At 45.8% G+C, this 18,029-nt stretch overlaps 1 protein-coding gene across 2 annotated transcripts in view; it reads left to right on the forward strand.

Annotated features, from left to right (window-relative positions):
* Positions 1 to 18,029, forward strand: part of CAPZB (capping actin protein of muscle Z-line subunit beta) — a 78,216-nt gene that overhangs the window by 31,237 nt on the left and 28,950 nt on the right. For both annotated transcript variants that reach the window (XM_083750330.1, XM_083750331.1), the window contains exon 3: positions 15,754 to 15,875. In XM_083750330.1, coding sequence (XP_083606456.1) covers positions 15,754 to 15,875 — 122 coding nt within the window. The remainder of the gene's footprint in view (positions 1 to 15,753; positions 15,876 to 18,029) is intronic.

Here is an 18,029-nt window from a genome sequence, read left to right on the forward strand (position 1 = left end):
ATGTTAGGAGAGTCCCAAATTCCTATAAACTTTGTAGCTCAGTGGAAGACCATCCATTTTGTATGCAGAAGGTCCCTGGTTCAATCCCCAGTGGCATCTCCAGGCAGGACTGGGAGAGACTCCCTGCCTGAAACCCTGGAGAGCAACAGCCAGTCAGTGTGGCTTGATTCTGTATAAGGCAGTTTCCTGTGTTCCAAAGATCTCTCTTCCTTCCTGAGGTCTTGGAGAGCTGTTCCAGCCAGTGCAGCTTAAAATATGTCTTCAGAGTCTATCCAAAGATTAATTAATCCACATTGGTGGCACAAAAAGGCATTGTGGTCTTGGACAGCCTTGAAATTAACTTACCTATGAGCAGGCATTACAAGTGATGTGTAATGTTTCTCCTTAGCATCTCCAGGCAGAGCTGTGAAAAGACCCTTATCTGAGATCCTGGAGAGCTGCTGCCAGTCAGTGTAGGCAATGCTGAGCTAGATGGACCAACGATATGGCTCAGTCGAGCATAGAAGTTTATGTAAAATTATGCATGGTATGGAGAAAGTGGATAGAGAAAAGTTTTTCTCCCACTCTCTTAACATTGGATGGCTTTAAAAAAAAGGATGGGACCAATTCATGGAGGAGAATAAGGCTGTCAGTGGCTACCAGCCACAATGGCTGGGCTGGGCCTCCACAGTTGGCAGCAGCGATGTTTCTGAATATTGGCTGCAGGAAACTGTAGGAGAAAGTGTCCTTGTACTTTGATCCCGCTTGCTGGTTTTCCACAGGCAACTGCTTGGCCACTGTGAGAACAGGAAGCTCGACTAGATGAGTCATTGACCTGACCAAACAGGCTCTTCTTTAGGGTCTTATGGCCACTTCTCATGTTTCTATCACTTCCTTGTTGCTTGCGGTGCTTAGGTAGGCCGAAGGCATGCATACCTCACCTCTTAGAAATTAAGGGGGCCCACTGAGGACGTCTTCTTACCTGAGGCACCCACCCACCCCGCATATCTGGGCCTGAACTGGTGGAATGCAAAAGTGGAAGCCTCATTTAAGCTGCTTAGTGATAAATCCCCCCCCCCCAAAGGTCCTTGCAGCTCCCGTTTGTCAAGCTGCATGAGTTGCCTTGCTCTGTACACAATTGTGCTGACAGAAGGGGAAATATCCAACTTGAACGTGAAACCAAAAGGGCACGGCCTGGCGGGAGGTGGGTAGAGCGTGGAGGCCCTTTCTGGGTCACTGCCCCTCATCAGCTCCCAAACGCTTCCTTGTTCATTAGCAGAGCGGCACGGCCGACCCCTCTCCCCACCCCCACCCCCGGTCACATCTGTTGTGGCTTCCTTGGGCCGCTGCTGCCGAGCCTGTAATTAGAGTTCATTAGAGCCCTTGTCAGTCACGGGCCTCTCCAAAGCACAGCCTGAAAGGAGCGGGGCCTGCGGGTGCCAGTAATCCGCCTTGGCAGGGAGCGCTCAGGCTTGGCATCTTAATTACCAATTATTTGGAAATGGGCAGCTTGGAGCAGCCGTTTGGGTGCTTTGCAAAGTTTTTAGAAGTTGCTTGTTGGAGAGGGGCAGGAGGTGGCTGCTTTATAGGGTTGCAGTATGAGGATTGTTTCGGCAAGTAGTCATTTTAACGGTTGTTCTTCATGCAGTATGTACCGTATTTTTCGCTCTATAACACGCACCTGACCATAACACGCACATCGTTTTTAGAGGAGGAAAACAAGGGGAAAAACATTCTGAATGAAACAGTGGATGTATCATTTTTGTGCTTCATGCTGTGGCCACAGACATGTGATCTGATGGTGAATTTGGGGTGACCCAATGCAAAAATCCTGAGAATCCCTGTGGATCCATGCTTTGTAACCACGTTTTTGCACCATTGCAGCCCCAGGCAACAGTGGGTGGGTGATTTTTGGGGGGCAGGCTGTAGCCATGGACATGCTATGTGCTCTAATGGTGAATTTGGGCTGACCCAGTGCAAAGATCCTGAGGGTCCATGTGGATCCATGCTTTGTAACCACGTTTTTGCACCGTTGCAGCCCCAGGCAACAGTGGGTGCGTGATTTTTGGGGGGCAGGCTGTAGCCATGGACATGCTATGTGTTCTGATGGTGAATTTGGGATGACCCAATGCAAAGATCCTGAGGATCCATGTGGATCCATGCTTTGTAACCACGTTTTTGCACCATTGCAGCCCTGTTTTTGCATCAGATCATTGCTATGTGATCTGATGGTGAATTTGGGGTGACCCAATGCAAAGATCCTGAGGATCCATGTGGATCCGTGCTTTGTAACCACGTTTTAAGTGGGGAGGGAAGGAAAAATATAGAAGGGACAAGGAGCACGAGAGGGGTGTGCGGAGAAGAAGCTGGCTAAGAATGCAGGAGAGGGGTTTAAAGGGGGGGGGGGGAAGGAAGGCAAAAGTCCACCCACCCACTCAAGCCAGCCCTCTCTCTCTCTCTCATCTGCATGTTTTCCACTGCCTGCCGAGTCCCCAGACGCAGCAGCAGCAGCACCGGAGCACGGACGCTCTGCTTTCCTCTCTACTTGCCTGGAGGGGAGGGGTTGCCTGGAGGGGAGGGGATTTCACTGCTCTTTGTTCCGTCTGAGCAAACAGCAACCGAAACAGTGGGCAGTAAGACCCTGAGGCAGAATGCAGGAAAGCAGCAGCCTCCTCTCCTCCGTGACGACGCAATATGATTTTTGCCATGCACTTGGGACAAACGGCTCCAGGGACCACACATTCGCTCTATAACACGCACAGACATTTCCCCTTACTTTTTAGGAGAAAAAAATCTCCGTGTTATAGAGGGGAAAATACGGTAGTTAAACTATGGAACTCGCTCCTGCAGGAGGGAGTGATGAGCACCAACTTGGATGGCTTTAAAAGAGGAATGGACAAATTCAAATTGGAGGATAAGTCTAATAATGGCTACTTGCCATGATAGCTATTCTCTGCCTCTGCAGCAATGCTTCTGAATGCCAGTTGTTGGGAACCCCTAGAGGAGAGAGACCTCTTGTGCTTGAATCCTACTTCCTGGATTAACATACCGTATTTTTCGCTCTATAAGACGCACCCGACCATAAGATGCACCTAGTTTTAGAGGAGGAGAACAAGAAAAAAAATATTCTCTCCCTCTCTGCGCAGCGCCCCTTCAGTGAAGCGGCAGGAGAAACAGAGCCCCTTCTATTTCTCCTCCTGCTTCGCTGAAGGGGCACTGCGCAGCTTTCCCTCTCTGTGCACCGATCCCTCTTGCTCTCCTGGCTTCAGGGATAGCCGCCCGAAGCCTCCGGAGTGCAGCGGGAGCGCTCCCACTGCGCTCCGGAGGCTTTGCATTGCTTTCGCTGAAGCCATGGAGCCTGCATTCGCTCCATAAGACTCACATACCTTTCCCCTTACTTTTTAGGAGGGGAAAAGTGCATCATAGAGTGAAAAATATGGTAGAGATCTGGTCAGTGCCGATTTGAAAGGTGTCCAGTTTTTTTTTAAAAAAACAAACCAACAAGATTGTTGAACACTATAATTTATTTATTGCATTGATATCCAACATTTTTCTCCATGGAGCTCGATGGCGTACATGGTTCTTCCCCTCCTCGTTTAATCTTCACAGCAACCCTGCAAGGTAGGTTAGGCTGAGAGGCGGTGACTGGCCCATGGTTGTTCTTCAAGCTTCATGGCCAACTGGGGGTGCAAGCCCTGGTCTCCACTGAATGACCACTGTGAGAACACTATGCTTGACTAAGTGAGCTCTTAGCCTGATTCTGCAGGGCTTTCCTTGTGTTCTCAATAAGTAAGTAGAAAGGCAAGCAGAACTATAAAGCCTCAGCACGGCTTGACTTAAAGCCTTATCCTATCCAATGTGAGAAAGGTACATGTGGGTGTAGATAAGAGAATATCTGCATCACTTCATGGGTTGTAGAGGAGTCCTCTGCTACCAGCCAAGGGACTAAAGACCACTTGAAGGCTCAACTCCCTGAAGGATTATTACAGCCAGGAGGGAAAACCAACCTGGCTCCATCCTTTAGCTAGTGCTGCAACTGCTCCAGTGCTTAGCTTTTTTTCTTCCCTCCCCATTTTTTCCCCTTTTGTGCCACGCCTCTTAGATTATGAACCTGCATGCAGGCATGGTTAACCGTACAGAGCTTAGGAAACGTGTTGTGCCTTGCATGTTAATAATGTATGAGAGAGCTTTAGTGGTCACCATTCTGTTGTCACACTCTCTGGCGACCGGTGGACAAACTTGGTGTGATGTGACAGATTTCTCTTTAAGCATCTGTTGGCTCTGATAAAAGCAAATAAGGTTTTTCTTGCTCGCTCGCTCTCTTCGAAAAACAAAAACCCTGCCTTTAAACACACACAGTCTGGTAAAAATCTGGTAAAAGGAACTACTTTGATAAGATGGGAACTGCAGCAAGGTGGGGGTCTAGAAACTGCCAGGGATCCACTTCTTTCCCCACCACCACCCCCTACCCCCAGCAGAAGTGTAAGCATCAAAGCAACCCTGGGCTGTCCAGCTGCTCGAAAACTGATCATGTCTGAGTCATTTCTCCACAGTTTTTGTCCCAAGAAAGTTTTGTCTTGGAGGCATGCCTGTTTCATGTTGTGTTTTTTTTAGGAAGCGTTTCCCCGTAAAAGTCACACCATTATAATAACCATGTCATTGTCCCATCTCAAATGAGTTAAGCCCTCTAAGGCAGGGGTTAGGCAGGGAACCTCCATCCTGTGGGTCAGATGTGGACCTCAATTTCTCTTTCTCCCTGGCTCTTAGGACTCTTCCCCAGGCCACACCCCTCACTGACTTTCTCTCTCCCCTCCTTATGTCCTTCCCACCCACCCACCTTTTCGTCCTTTTTTTTTTTTAATGGAAGATGCCAAGGTTTAAACCTGGGACCTTCTGCAAGCAGAGCAGGCACACTTTTCACTGAGCTTTGACCCCTTTCCACCCAAAAGGAGAGGCAGGGTGCTTTGAAGCCCTGACCTCTGGAAATCATCTCCCCCCCCCCCCGACTTCTGCGACTTCAGCAGGCGTTCTCCATTCCAACTTTCAATCATATGTTCGCCACCATGAGGACTAGTACCTTGAGGCGTCTGCAAAACCTTGGCATTCAAAGTTTCGTGTAAGGCAGCAAGCTTGGTTCTGCACCCCAAGCCACATTCTGTGCCCCTAGGTACGCAGCATGTGCCTAAATGAAGTCCTCCTTCCTAGCTGGAGGTGAGCAGATTCTGTTCACCCATTTTGTATGTGATCAGGCTGAAAGCGGCTATATACAGCCTTCGAAAGATAATAATAACTAGGCTGTGAAAACTTGGCCATTTTGTCCGTCTCCCCCGGCAAGAGCTGACAAACTGGTGTGTGTTGGTGGTTGTGTGCATGCATGTCCAAAACAAATGCAGGAATCCAGACCGTTGCTAGGAAGCCTAGCAAGCTTGGAAAAACTGCCTCTTGTCCTGCCTGGCTTTCCTTGAGCACCTTGATGGGAAGAGACGCCCTGCTGACAGCAGCCGGGGGTTCAAAAGGGCGGCCTTTTATGAACTTGGCGTTCTTTCCAAAGGATGTTGAGCATGTCGGGCATGGTGCAGCCGGCCATTCCTAATGTTGAAAGCAGCTGTCGGGGATCCAAACCGGGGATTATTGGCATAAAAATCAGGGGACTTGGCACAATTAGCGCTGTGAGCCAGTTTTCCACCCAGCGAGCGCAGCTGTAAATAGAAATGCCTTCAGCTTAGAAGCTATTACCATTGGGGTATTCGGAACTTGTTTTAAGACACTCTTTTGTTTTTAAAAAAACGCATCTACAGGCAGTCAAGGAAGGGCTCTGTTTAAATCAGGCTTCAAATGACCTTTAAGCATCCACAGATCAGTGACTTCACTGAAATGGTTTTCATGTGGCACCTTAATCTGGTTAACACAGAGCGGCCTTCACCAGCCCTTCCAGATGTTTTGGACTACAACTCTCATTGTTTCTCCTGACTGGGGTCCTAATGGGAGTTGTAGTCTAAAACCCACCTGAAGGCTAGCATGCTGAACCTAAGAAGAGCCAGTGGCCCATAAATTATTATGGTTACGTTTAATTATCCGCCCTTTGCTCTTAGGTCCCAGGGCAAGTTACAACGTTAAAACATTAAAAACCAGTTTAAAACAACATACCAGTAAAAATAATGGTGGTTTGACAGTCAATCCCTATTCCCAGAGTTCGCTGGGAATTTCAGCTTCTAACTACTCTCAGCACCTTTAACAAACTACAGTTCCCAGGATTCTGCACTGTGGGTTAAACCACAGAGCCCAGGGCTTGGCAATCAGAAGGTTGGCAGTTCGAATCCCAGCAACTGGGTGCTCCTGCCAACCTAGCAGTTGGAAAGCACATCAAACTGCAAGTAGATAAATAGGTACCGCTCTGGCGGGAAGGTAAACGGGGTTTCCGTGCGCTGCTCTGGTTCGCCAGAAGCGGCTTTGTCATGCTGGCCACATGACCTGGAAGCTGTACACCAGCTCCCTCGGCCAATAAAGCGAGATGAGCACCGCAACCCCAGAGTCATCCGCGACTGGACCTAATGGTCATGAGTCCCTTTACCTTTATGATTGTCAAAGTGGCATCATAGGGCTTTAAAGATATAGTGTAAGTGTTGCCCTGGTCTTGAGATGTGTTTAACCATAGAGTTCTGCTCTATGGAGGATTAAGCTAATTTATGTGTGAGAGAGATGCTCCAAAAGTTTTTGCCAGCTCAGTTTTGGATGCAGATGACACATAGACCTTTCCTTCTCCCTCTTCAGACCTCTTAGGCCAGTGTTGCTCAAACCTTTGGCTGCTACCACTCCCTTTCTTCCCTAAATTCATCTTGAGCCCACTACCCTACCCTATAAAAAGCATTATGCAGAACAGTGGCTTGCACAACACACTGAGGACGATAATATCCCAATAAAACAGTTAATAGCACATTCGTTCAAAGTGCAGTTAAGCTGTTTGGTTTATTTGCACAAAATGGATGAACTGGATCCAGTGATACCAGGTTTTCAAAGTCTGATAGTCGTTTACACCTCTAGGGGACCCCTGCCTCTTGGTGCTCCCCTAGGGAATCCCACAGCCCCCCATGGAGTAGTACCACCCACTTTGGAAACCACAGTAGCCCATTGCTATCTTAGGAATCCTTTTGAGGCCTTGATGGATCAGCAAGAGTCGTTAGATTGTATTTGATGTTAACCCTCCCTAGAGCAGTCCCACTGAAATCAACGGACATGACTAACTTAGGCCCATTCACTTCTGTGGATCTATTCTGAGTAGGACTAGCATTAGATGCATCCCATCATGTATGAGACCCTCTCTCCCCACCCCTCCGGTCCCATTATTTCTACGACAGTCCTTGGACTGGACCTGTTTTTCTGCTTCAAGAGGAAGCTTTTAAAAGCCTGCTGGATGACTCAATAGAATTATAACAAAAAAATTTATTAGATGTGGGCCTAGCATGGCTGGAATCCAGTCTGGGCTTGTCAAGTGGGGGCGGGGAGAGAGAGAGAGAGAGAGAGAGAGAGAGAGAGAGAGAGAGAAGGGCACCAGTTCAATTTGTCATTATGGAAGTGTTGGCTCCCTTCTGTTGGCTCCAAACATCTGAGTGGTTTTCGCCCTGACGTTGACCAACTCCGATTTCCGTGCCCCCCCTTCACTTCCATATGGGTGACATCAGTCCTGTAAGAATTCAAATGAGAACCAGAACTGTAAAAGCTTGAAATGCAATTAAATAATAAAACTTAAGTGATCACACTCCTTCCCTGCTAAGGAAATCTTTGCTTTGGAGGAAAGTGGCTTCGCGGTGGGCACCATTGTGGTACAAAATAAGGATGCTCCATTCTTGAACCTTAACTCTAGTGCCAGTGTGGTGTAGTGGTTAGAGTGCCTAACCAGGACTTGGGAGAGAAGAGTTGGAATCCACACTCTGTTATGAAGTTCACTGGGTAACCTTGGGCCAGTCACTGCCTCTTAGCCTAACCTACCTCATAGGGTTGTTGTAGGGATTAAATGAGGAGGGAGAGAACCATGTACACCACTTTGAGCTCCTTAGAGAAAAAAGTGGCATATAAATGCAATAAAGAAACAAGCAAGAACCCACTGGCCTACACCATCATCCCCATGGCCCTGGTTATGCTTTTGCCTCCCACAATCCCTTTGGGGTCCTCTATTCGCATGGATTCCACCTATGTCCGATGTTTAAGCTGAGAGTGCCAATCAGTTTCTTAGCTAGAAAAACACCTCTCACACATAAAGGGCAGTGTCAGCAGGCTCTGGAGAATCCCAGGTTCTGCAGAAGTGCACAAAATCTTTAGGAGGGGAGGACAAGGAGGGTTGGGAATCTCCCTAAAACAGTTCATGAGCTTCCTGTGTTCCTACAAAGCACTCTCAGGTGACCAGACTTCCAGTGTCTCTCTGGGGGCTACAAGTTATGGAATCCAAGCTATGAGAACCTTGCTGGGTCCTCTTTCAAGTAGTGGCCAGGCCGAGGCCACTGGGGAAGCTCCCACCACCACAAATAGGGTATAAAGGCAGATTAGTCTCTTGTGGATCTTTCTTGTACATTCGGCCATGGGTGGCTGCAAGGTTGGATTTGACGTTGCCTGCCACCTCTTCAGAAACATTGCCTATTCTATAGTTGTTGGTTTAAACAATCCCTGTGGCGCTTTACAGTTCAATAAGTTTTGAACCGTGGCGTTTGCCAGGAATGACTGCCAACTACTCAGGTATGTTGAAGAAAAGTAACTGTGTCCAAGGAACATTATTGGAATAATGTGGCACAAATCAATATGGTGTAATCCCCACTCAGCCATGAAGCCGCTGGGTGAGCAGCAGCCAGTCACTGTCTCTCATCTAACCTACCTTACAGGGTTGTTGTGGGTGTTAAATGAAGAGGGGGAGACCAGTGTACCCTGCCTTGGGTTCCTAGGAGAAAAAGGTGGGCTATAAATGCAATCAATCATTAAAGGTTCCTCTGCTGCTGACAGCCATAATGGATTCCTGTCTGGCACTTGCTCAAATGTGGCATTTTAAGGGTAAGAGACTATGGGATAAATTGGGGGAGAACTCACTTTTTATCTCTGCTTCAAAACTGGGGGGGAGCCCTTCCCAACCTCAGCTCTTCCCCCTCCTTCTGCCACCACCCCAACAATCACTGCAAGATGGGAATAACACTAGCCTATGCGGGTGGTGCGGTGGGTTAAACCACTGAGCCTAGGACTTGCCGATCAGAAGGTCGGCGGTTCGAATCCCCGTGACACGATGAGCTCCCATTGCTTGGTCCCTGCTCCTGCCAACCTAGCAGTTCGAAAGCACGTCAAAGTGCAAGTAGATAAATAGGTACCGCTCCAGCGGGAAGGCAAACGGCGTTTCCGTGTGCTGCTCTGGTTCACCAGAAGCGGCTTAGTCATGCTGGCCACATGACCCGGAAGCTGTACGCCGGCTCCCTTGGCCAATAAAGCGAGATGAGCGCCGTAACCCCAGAGTCGTCCGTGACTGGACCTAATGGTCAGGGCTCCCTTTACCTACCTTGCAGGACTGCAGTTAGGTTTCCTGTGGCAATGTATGTGCAGCGCATCGAACCAGAGCAGGGAATCCCAGCTGAAACTGAGAGTGAGAACAGCCCCTCTCCATCAGGAACCCCCAAACCAATTCCTGAATAGCAGAATCCTTTTAAGAACTCATTATTGGTGGTGTCATGATCTGGGCATCTCCTCCCACCCCATCCCAATAATCAATTAATGATGGGGACAGAGAGGACTGTGGCCCTGACTCCAAGCAGGATGTGGTGAAGTGTCTGCCTTTCTCACTTTTGCTTTTTCTGTTCTCCTTTCCTTCCTAATCTGTCACCTCCTTTGAGATCCTGAGCCTGCGGCTAGGCCCTCTGTGTGGCTGCAGTGTGTCTTTTAATTTTAGTATCGCACCTGGCTGGCCCTTTTAGGTGATTTACAAATAATCATTATGTTTGAGCATAGCAAGGTGTTGGGACTGGCTTCTACACAACAAGGACTTCACATTATTTCCACTTCAACACAGTCCAAAGCCTCGAGGGCAGCCACAAGTTGGAAGTGTAAAACTTTATGAATCAAAGCTGCACAAGAGCTGGATCGTATTGAGGGTCTGATCCAGCATCCTGTTTTTAAACCGTGGCCAGCTGGAAACTTAGAAAAATGCCACCCAAAGCCTTTGCTGTTAATCCATTCATCTTCTGAATGAATTTGTGTGTGTGTGCATGTTGCATCAGGAGTAGTTAATCCTGCTGGGGAACAGACATGGTAATTTTTGATGTGACTTTCCTCTCCCCACATTCACCTCTAGGTATGTTCCTAATAAAGCAAAACCAATTTCAGAAGGGGGAAATATCTGACGTAAGATCATGGGTCATGCCAGCTGTCCATCTAGTCTAGCCTCCTGTTCTCACAGCGGCCAACAAGCTGGTTATGGGAATCCCAAAAGCAGGACCTGAGAACAACTCTCTTCACTTGTCATTCCCAGCAAGTAGCATTCAGGGGCAGATGCCTCTAAATTCCTGATTTACACACACACACACACACACACATGCGCGTGCACACACAAATCTCCTTTTATGAAAATAAAGTTAGGCAGTTGATCTGGTATGTTCCCCATTTCAGCTCTAATCCCAGAGACTTTCTCTGATGCTACCTGACACCCACGTACACCTTTGCCTCAATGTGCCCAGTTTTTTGAGCTTTCAGTAAGTCCGTCAGCATTCTGACTCCTGAGCAGGAAGCAAGAGTTTGGCCAGCTGCTCAGGGAGGTGTTTGGTTTCTGGCCGTGCACAGGTGGCCACTTGTCTCTTTGCTTGGAAAGCTAGTTTATTTTTAATTAAAACTTTGTCCCAGTACCTGGTTCACTGGTTCTAGCCAGATTAGCATTTCAGAAGGACAATGCCATCCCTTGTTTGAAGCCCACTGTAAATGTAGCGTTCTCCTCCTTTTCAATTTGTTTCCCTCTTTGTCTGCAGCTAATCTCTCTGTCCCTTCAGGATGTTACCACTGTTTTGTAACTCCCTCCTTCCTCCCCCCTCCCCCCACAAGTTGTCTCATTCATTCATTCATTCATTCATTCATTTGAAGGGACAAAAAAAGTCTGATCTTTTAAGAGAAATGTCTCTGGTATTTCAGGGTGGTCTGGGTCCAGATGTGCGCTACATGAACAGGTTGTAGGACTCGCCTGCGTGTTCAGCTAAGGGTCTGGAGAGCCTTAGAAGACTTTTATTTTTTAATTTTTTTAAAATGATATTTATCAAAGTTTTACAGACAGAAAAAATTACAGAATAAGAAAAAAATAAAATAAAAAGTACAAAAATACAAAGGAAAAATACAGAATACATGAAAAATAAAAACAATTAAAAACAAATCAATCTTTTCATGTCTTACATTTTCTTTACTTGTTTCCTGACCTCCTCACACCTCCCTTTTTTGTATTCCAGTTCACATGGTTGATTCAGCAAATCCTTTCCCTCTTTATTTTTATCATAATTCTATATCTTAGCATATTATAGCTTCGTATTTTCATCTGATTATCCATCCATTTTTTCATACTCTTTTTAATCTTGTTGCTAAAGCCGTTTCATTTCAATCCAACATAATTTTAACATTCATTAATTTTACAATATTTCTGCAAATAGTCTTTAAATTTCTTCCAATCTTCTTCCACCAACTCTTCTCCCTGGTCTCGGATTCTGCCAGTCATTTCCGCCAGTTCCATATAGTCTATCGCCCTTAGCGAACTTTTATTTAATTTAATCTATTTATGGATCGCTTCCTATGAAACATCTCAAAGCAAATAACAGCAACAATAATTTACTACTTTAAGCAAGTTTATGGACCGCTTCACTGCTTAAATCCATCAGATTGGTGTACGTGGTAAAAATGGAATAAAACCACAGAAACACATGCTTCTAAGATTAATAAAACCAATTTGACAGACAGAAAACCTTTCATGCAAACTCTAAAAACAATGAAACAATTTATATTAAAAATAATACCGCCAGTTGAAACAATTACTAAAACACCGCACCCATAATATTTTCCCCCAGGGTATGTGAATGAAACAACCCAAATATATACTGTGTGATGTGTGTGCATGTTTAATTTTTGTTTTCATTCTGTTGTATTTATTTCTCCATTCTTGCATGTTACTGAAGTATGTGTTTTTGTTTAAAGAAAACAAAAAAGATTCAAAGTGCAACATTTTCATGTATAAAAACAAGCTTGCCCTGTTTGTGAGCTTCCTGGGAGCATTTGTGAACAAAATAAACTTTCCTACCCTTGATCAGACCATTGGTCCACCTTGCCCAGTAATGTCTCCTCTGGCTGGCTGTGGCTCCCCCGGGGAACCACTGCCAGCCAGTGTAGACAAGACTGAACTAGATGGACACAAGGGTCTCCTGGCAGTATTAAGATTCCTTCCAGTAGCACCATAGAGACCAACTAAGTTTGTTATGCCCACAATAACAAACTTAGTTGGTCTCTAAGGTGCTACTGGAAGGATTTTTTTTGTTTCGACTACAGCAGACCAACTCGGCTACCTACCTGTAACTAATACTAAGATTCTCTTTTAAAAAAAAATAAAAATCTTTATTACTTTTCAAACTTACGAGAAAAGAAAAAGCAGGAGAAAAAGACAAAATAGAGCAGACAAGAAAAAAGAACAAAGGAAAAAACAATACAATAAACAATACAAAACACAACCTTAACACTAAACTGAACAAAACAAAACAACAACAATTTAAAAACATATAGCATGCCATTTCATTACTCTATCTTTCATTCCCTTATTTCATCGACCTCCTCTCACCTCCCTTTGTGTATTCCACTTCTGTTACTTCTTTCAGCAATTCCTTTCCATCTTTCTCTAATTTTATCATTATGAATATCTTAACATATTTTTAACCTTATTTTCCATTAATACTAAAGTACTTATTTATACTTAACTCCTTATAACATTTCTGCTAAAGCCATAAAGATTCATTCCAACAATTTTCAAACACTCATTAATTTTACAATATTTCTATATACAAACTTTAAACTAATATTAAGATTCTCATTCCCAACTCTTCTAGCTGCTCCTTTCCAACTAGAGATCCTAGGAGGCTGATGCTGGTGGGGAGTAACTTCTACATGCCAAGCAGGTGCTCCACCACTGAGGCTCCACCCTCTGTTGTGATGTTTTCTGTGCATCTGGGAAAGCACATTTCCTATGTGTTTGAGAGAGAAGTGTGTGTGTGTGAGAGAGAGAGAGAAAGGAATTTGTTCTCTTAAGATGGTACCCTGCCACCTACAGCTCATAAACATCCTTATACTTAAACAAAACCAGTGCTATGTGATAAATCAGGAGTGCTTTCATAGTAGGCAACTTTAAAAAAAAAATTAAATAAGTTTGCTAAGCGCAATTCTCACGTGTGTCACTTTTGTGGGCTTATTTGCAAATGACTTTTTTCAAAAATGTATGGTCTTATTTGCAGCTCACGCTGTTTTTTGTTTAATTTGTACCACGGTGTTTTCTGCAGTGCCACCTCCCTCGAAAAAGCAGCACATGTCAGAGGAAAACGTATTTAAAAAAACAGAAAAAGTTATCCAACATAGTAATGTTTGGCAGTGTGCCTGGAAAGTATATTAAACTCCACCCAGAGCATGAGTTAGTGGAAAAAATTAAGCTGCCGTTCACGGGGCAGCTTATTCTCTTAGCAGCTCTTGGATTTCCACTCAGTTATAAATATTTACCACTTTTTCAAGGTCTGTTCCCCCCGCCACCGCCGCTGCCCCCTTCAGCAGTTGCTTTACAGCCCTCGATTTGGCAAGAAGCAGAGACTGTGACTAATAGGTGTATGTGCGCACATACATTTAACTTTGAGACCACACCCGTGGCCACAGTGCTGAAACCTGAATTGCTTTAGACACAACTCTGGTGCGTGTGCGCGTGCGTGCATATGCACACACATATATAAGGGCACACCAATGTGCTGCAATAGTGAACTTATCATCCAGTGTGATATTAGGCGGGCCCCAACCCTGGATAATTTCAAAGGGGCCTTGAAAACTGTCTTAAAAACCTTGGCTAACAAAATTGTGGCTGGAAATCTCATTGTGTGGCCTGGCCTTGGAGACTGTACTATTTATTAATTTTATTTGCTTCCATAGAGCTTACACACCACTTAATGGTTGTTGGGTTTTTTTGTTTTTTTTCTAAAGCCACCAAAAGGGTTAGGGTTAGGTAGTGGGGCAGGGAGGGGGGTATTTAGTTAATTTGTTATAGTGGTTCAGTTTTTTGTTGTTGTCGTGGTTCTATGTATGCCTATGGGGTGAGGTAATTATAGTGGTATGGTGAATTACATCAGCATGCATTATTCAACAGAAAACTTCCTCTGCCTATGTGTTTGCTTATACTTTAAAACCATATATAGAGAGAGATATAGTTCTAAACCCTCAAAGTGATTTACAAAAAAAAGATAAAACAAAATTATCTACAACAATTTAAGACTTTCAACAACTTAAAATAACAATAGACCATGGAATTGATTTCTTCAGATGTTTTTTAACCGTTACCTATTTTGTTTTGTTTTATTTTTGATGGGAGCTGCCTTTGGAAGAACTTTTTATTATTGAAAGTTGCTATAGAAATGTATCAAAGCCAATGTGGTGTCGTGGCTAGAGCAGGGGTAAGCAACCTAAGGCCCAGGGGCTGGATGCGTCCCAATCGCCTTCTAAATCCGGCCCGCAGACAGTCCGGGAATCAGCATGTTTTTACATGAGTAGAATGTGTGCTTTATTTAAAATGCATCTCTGGGTTATTTGTGGGTCATAGGAATTCGTTCATTTTGCTCCAAAAAATATAGTCCGGCCCACCACATGGTCTGAGGGATGGTGGACCAGCCCACAGCTGAAAAAGGTTGCTGTGTAGGACTAGAACCTGCTGGGAGACCAAGGTTCAAATCTGGCCCCCACTCCACCATGATGCTCTCACTGAGTGACCGTAGGCCAGTCATTGCCTCCCAGCCTAACCCACCTCACAGGGTTGTTGTGGGGATTAAATGAGGGGGAGAATTATGTACGCTACATGGTGCTCCATGGAGAAAAAGGTGGAATATAAATGCAATGAACCAGTGGAGTTAAGAGTAGGTGATGAGGTCCTTCTCCAGGAGACCCTTCTGGGTGCGGAAGAGCTGTCACTCAGTGTCTTACATGCAGAAAACCCCAGACTCAGTGCTTTTTTCCTAGAAAAATAGGTGCCGGTACTCACCATGAAGTTGTCACAGTAAGTGCCACACTTTTTAACAACAACAAAAAAGAAGAGGTGCCGGTACTGCGAACCCTTGATTACCCCCTGAAAAAAAGCGCTGCCCAGACTCAGTTCCAAGTAGCATCTCCAGGTAGGGCTGGCAACATCCCCTGTCTGGAACTTTGGAGAGCCACTGCCGGTCAGTGTGGGTGGTATTGAGCTAGGTGGGTACGTTCCCATGATCCTGCTATGGGAAGTTAGGTAGACAGCGACAGGGCAATAGACTCTTCTTGGTTAAATGGCCTATCCACGGAGGCTCAGGTATGGAGATGCAGGGTTGGGTCTTTGATAAGGGTCTAAACAAGCAAGTTTGCATGGAAAACGGTGTCCCTTCTGACATCCTGGTCACAAAGGCTGCTTTATAAAGGAGCTGCAATTCAGACATACATTTACAGGAGCTTGCTGAAGCACCCCTGCCTCACTTTTTGCATCTTATGTCCCCCCCCCCAACTTCCTGCTTCTGTTTACAGGTCCCCAGCCTCTGTGAAGATCTCCTGTCTTCTGTTGACCAGCCTTTGAAGATCGCTCGTGATAAAGTAGTGGGGAAGGACTACTTACTGTGCGACTACAACAGAGATGGAGACTCCTATAGGTGACTGCTTTGCTCCTCTGGACAGGGAAATACTCCTTTGTACTATCCATCAATTGACTCCCCCTCTTTTTACCCCTTTGCAGATTATTAGGAAGTGGCGATCATCAAAAATTGGGGGGGGGCATCACAGAGTGCAAGTTTAAAAAAAGACATAAACACATTTTGCTCACTGCTAGACTAACAGTGTGGATTTACAGAGTTCGATTCACAAAGATAGCAGTCTTGGAAGCTCTCTTAAACTGAGCCAGGCTCTTGAGTCCACCGAGTTCATTATTGTCTACACTAATTGGCAGCAGCTCTCCAGGATTTCAGGCCTGGTTCTTTCCCAGGCCTGGAAAAGAACTGGGAAGATTTTACCTGGAGATTTTAGGGAATGGAACTTGGAGTCCTCTGCCTGCCTCTACCAATGAGCTACAAATGAGTGTAGTTGGGGAAACCTTCTGGAGTTCTCTCCTAATGACCCAACTAAAGAAGACAATAACCCAGAGATGTTCACAACTTTTAAACTATCCAGTAGACTATAAAACGTGTGAGCTTTGTGAAGGAGGCACAGCTCAGTGGTAGAGCATCTGCCTAAAACCCTGGAAAGTCACTGTTAGTCACTGTGGACAGTACAAGCCAGATGACCTGGGTGACAGAACTATAAAGTAGCTTCCAGTTTTTCTGTTGATATCAGCCCTTGATTCAGAATCATGAGGACTAAGGTCTTTATTTGTAAGGAGAGGGCCATACCTCAATAGCAGAGCTCCTGTGTTGCATGTAAAATGTCCCCACTTTAACCCCTGGCAACTCCAGGTAACTCTGGGAACGTTTCTCTGGTTTGCAGATGGGTCCAGAAGGGTTTTCAACCCCCTGGATGAGGAATCAGTAGCACGTGTGTTTTATTTTTGAAGCTTTGGGTACTTTGAGCACCTTACCTTACTCAAGAGATCTTGCCCATTATATCACTTTTCCTAGGCAGCTGAGTTCAGCTTCTGACATGCTGTCGAATGGCTCTTTGACCTAGAGAATCCTGTGTGGTGGATCCCTCGTAATGTCTAAGGCCTGGTTGCAGCTCCCACAAACAGACAGGGTTTAACTGGCATGGTGCAGAGGTTGGAGTGTCAGACTAGGACCTGGGAGAGACCAAGGTTCGAATCCCCACTCAGCCATGAAGCTCATGGGGTATCATCTTGGGGCTTGTCAGTGTCCCTCAGCCTTGAGCTCCTTGGAGAAAAAACAGGGGGAAATGAGATATAAATGCAATAAAGGTAAATTCTGTTAGGTCCAGTCGTGACCGACTCTGGGGTTGCAGCGCTCATCTCGCTTTATTGGCCAAGGGAGCCGGCGTTCAGCTTCCGGGTCATGCGGCCAGCATAATCAAAGCCGCTTCTGGCGAACCAGAGCAGTGCATGGAAACACCGTTTACCTTCCCGCCGGAGCGGTACCTATTTATCTACTTGCACTTTGACGTGCTTTCGAACTGCTAGGTGGGCAGGAGCAGGGACCGAGCAACAGGAGCTCACCCCGTCGCGGGGATTCGAACCGCCGACCTTCTGATCAGCAAGTCCTAGGCTCTGTGGTTTAACCCTCAACGCCACCCGTGTCCCTTATAAATGCAATAAATAATAATAATTAACCTCTGCTGCTACGGTTGGTGGGTAGCACCTGGGAGGCACCAATAGCAGAGATACCCAGCAAACACAAGCTAACTTTTTTAAAAAGAATAACAAAACAAGACCAAACTCCCAGCCCCCTCCCCTCTGCACATCCCTATCCTGGTGTTTGGTTGCTCTCCTTAAATAGGATCCGTATGGGGAGAAGATGCTGATGCCAGCAGCACCGTCTTGGAACCTGTTGGCTGCAGGAGAAACATTGCTCTTGCATGAAGCTCCATTGGTTTCAGCCAGGCGGGCTCTGTTCAGCTGCCTTCTTTCAAAACAGCCTCCCATCTAAGCCCGTAAATGCATTTTGAGGGCTTGTCTGCTGTGAAAACATCATTTGAGGGAGTAATGTTATGAATTTCTCATGGATGAAATTACTGCTGCAGCCAGCAATCTTTCTTACTTTCTCTCTCTCTCCCCCCACCAAAAAAAACCCTTTTTAGAGGTGGTTGGGGATGTGCATGGTCTGCAGGCCAGGAAAGTGCTAAGTCGTGGCTGTGTGCTCTCGCTC

Source organism: Podarcis gaigeae, assembly GCF_964106915.1.
Source record: "Podarcis gaigeae genome assembly, chromosome: 8".
NCBI classification, from domain to species: Eukaryota; Metazoa; Chordata; class Lepidosauria; order Squamata; family Lacertidae; genus Podarcis; species Podarcis gaigeae.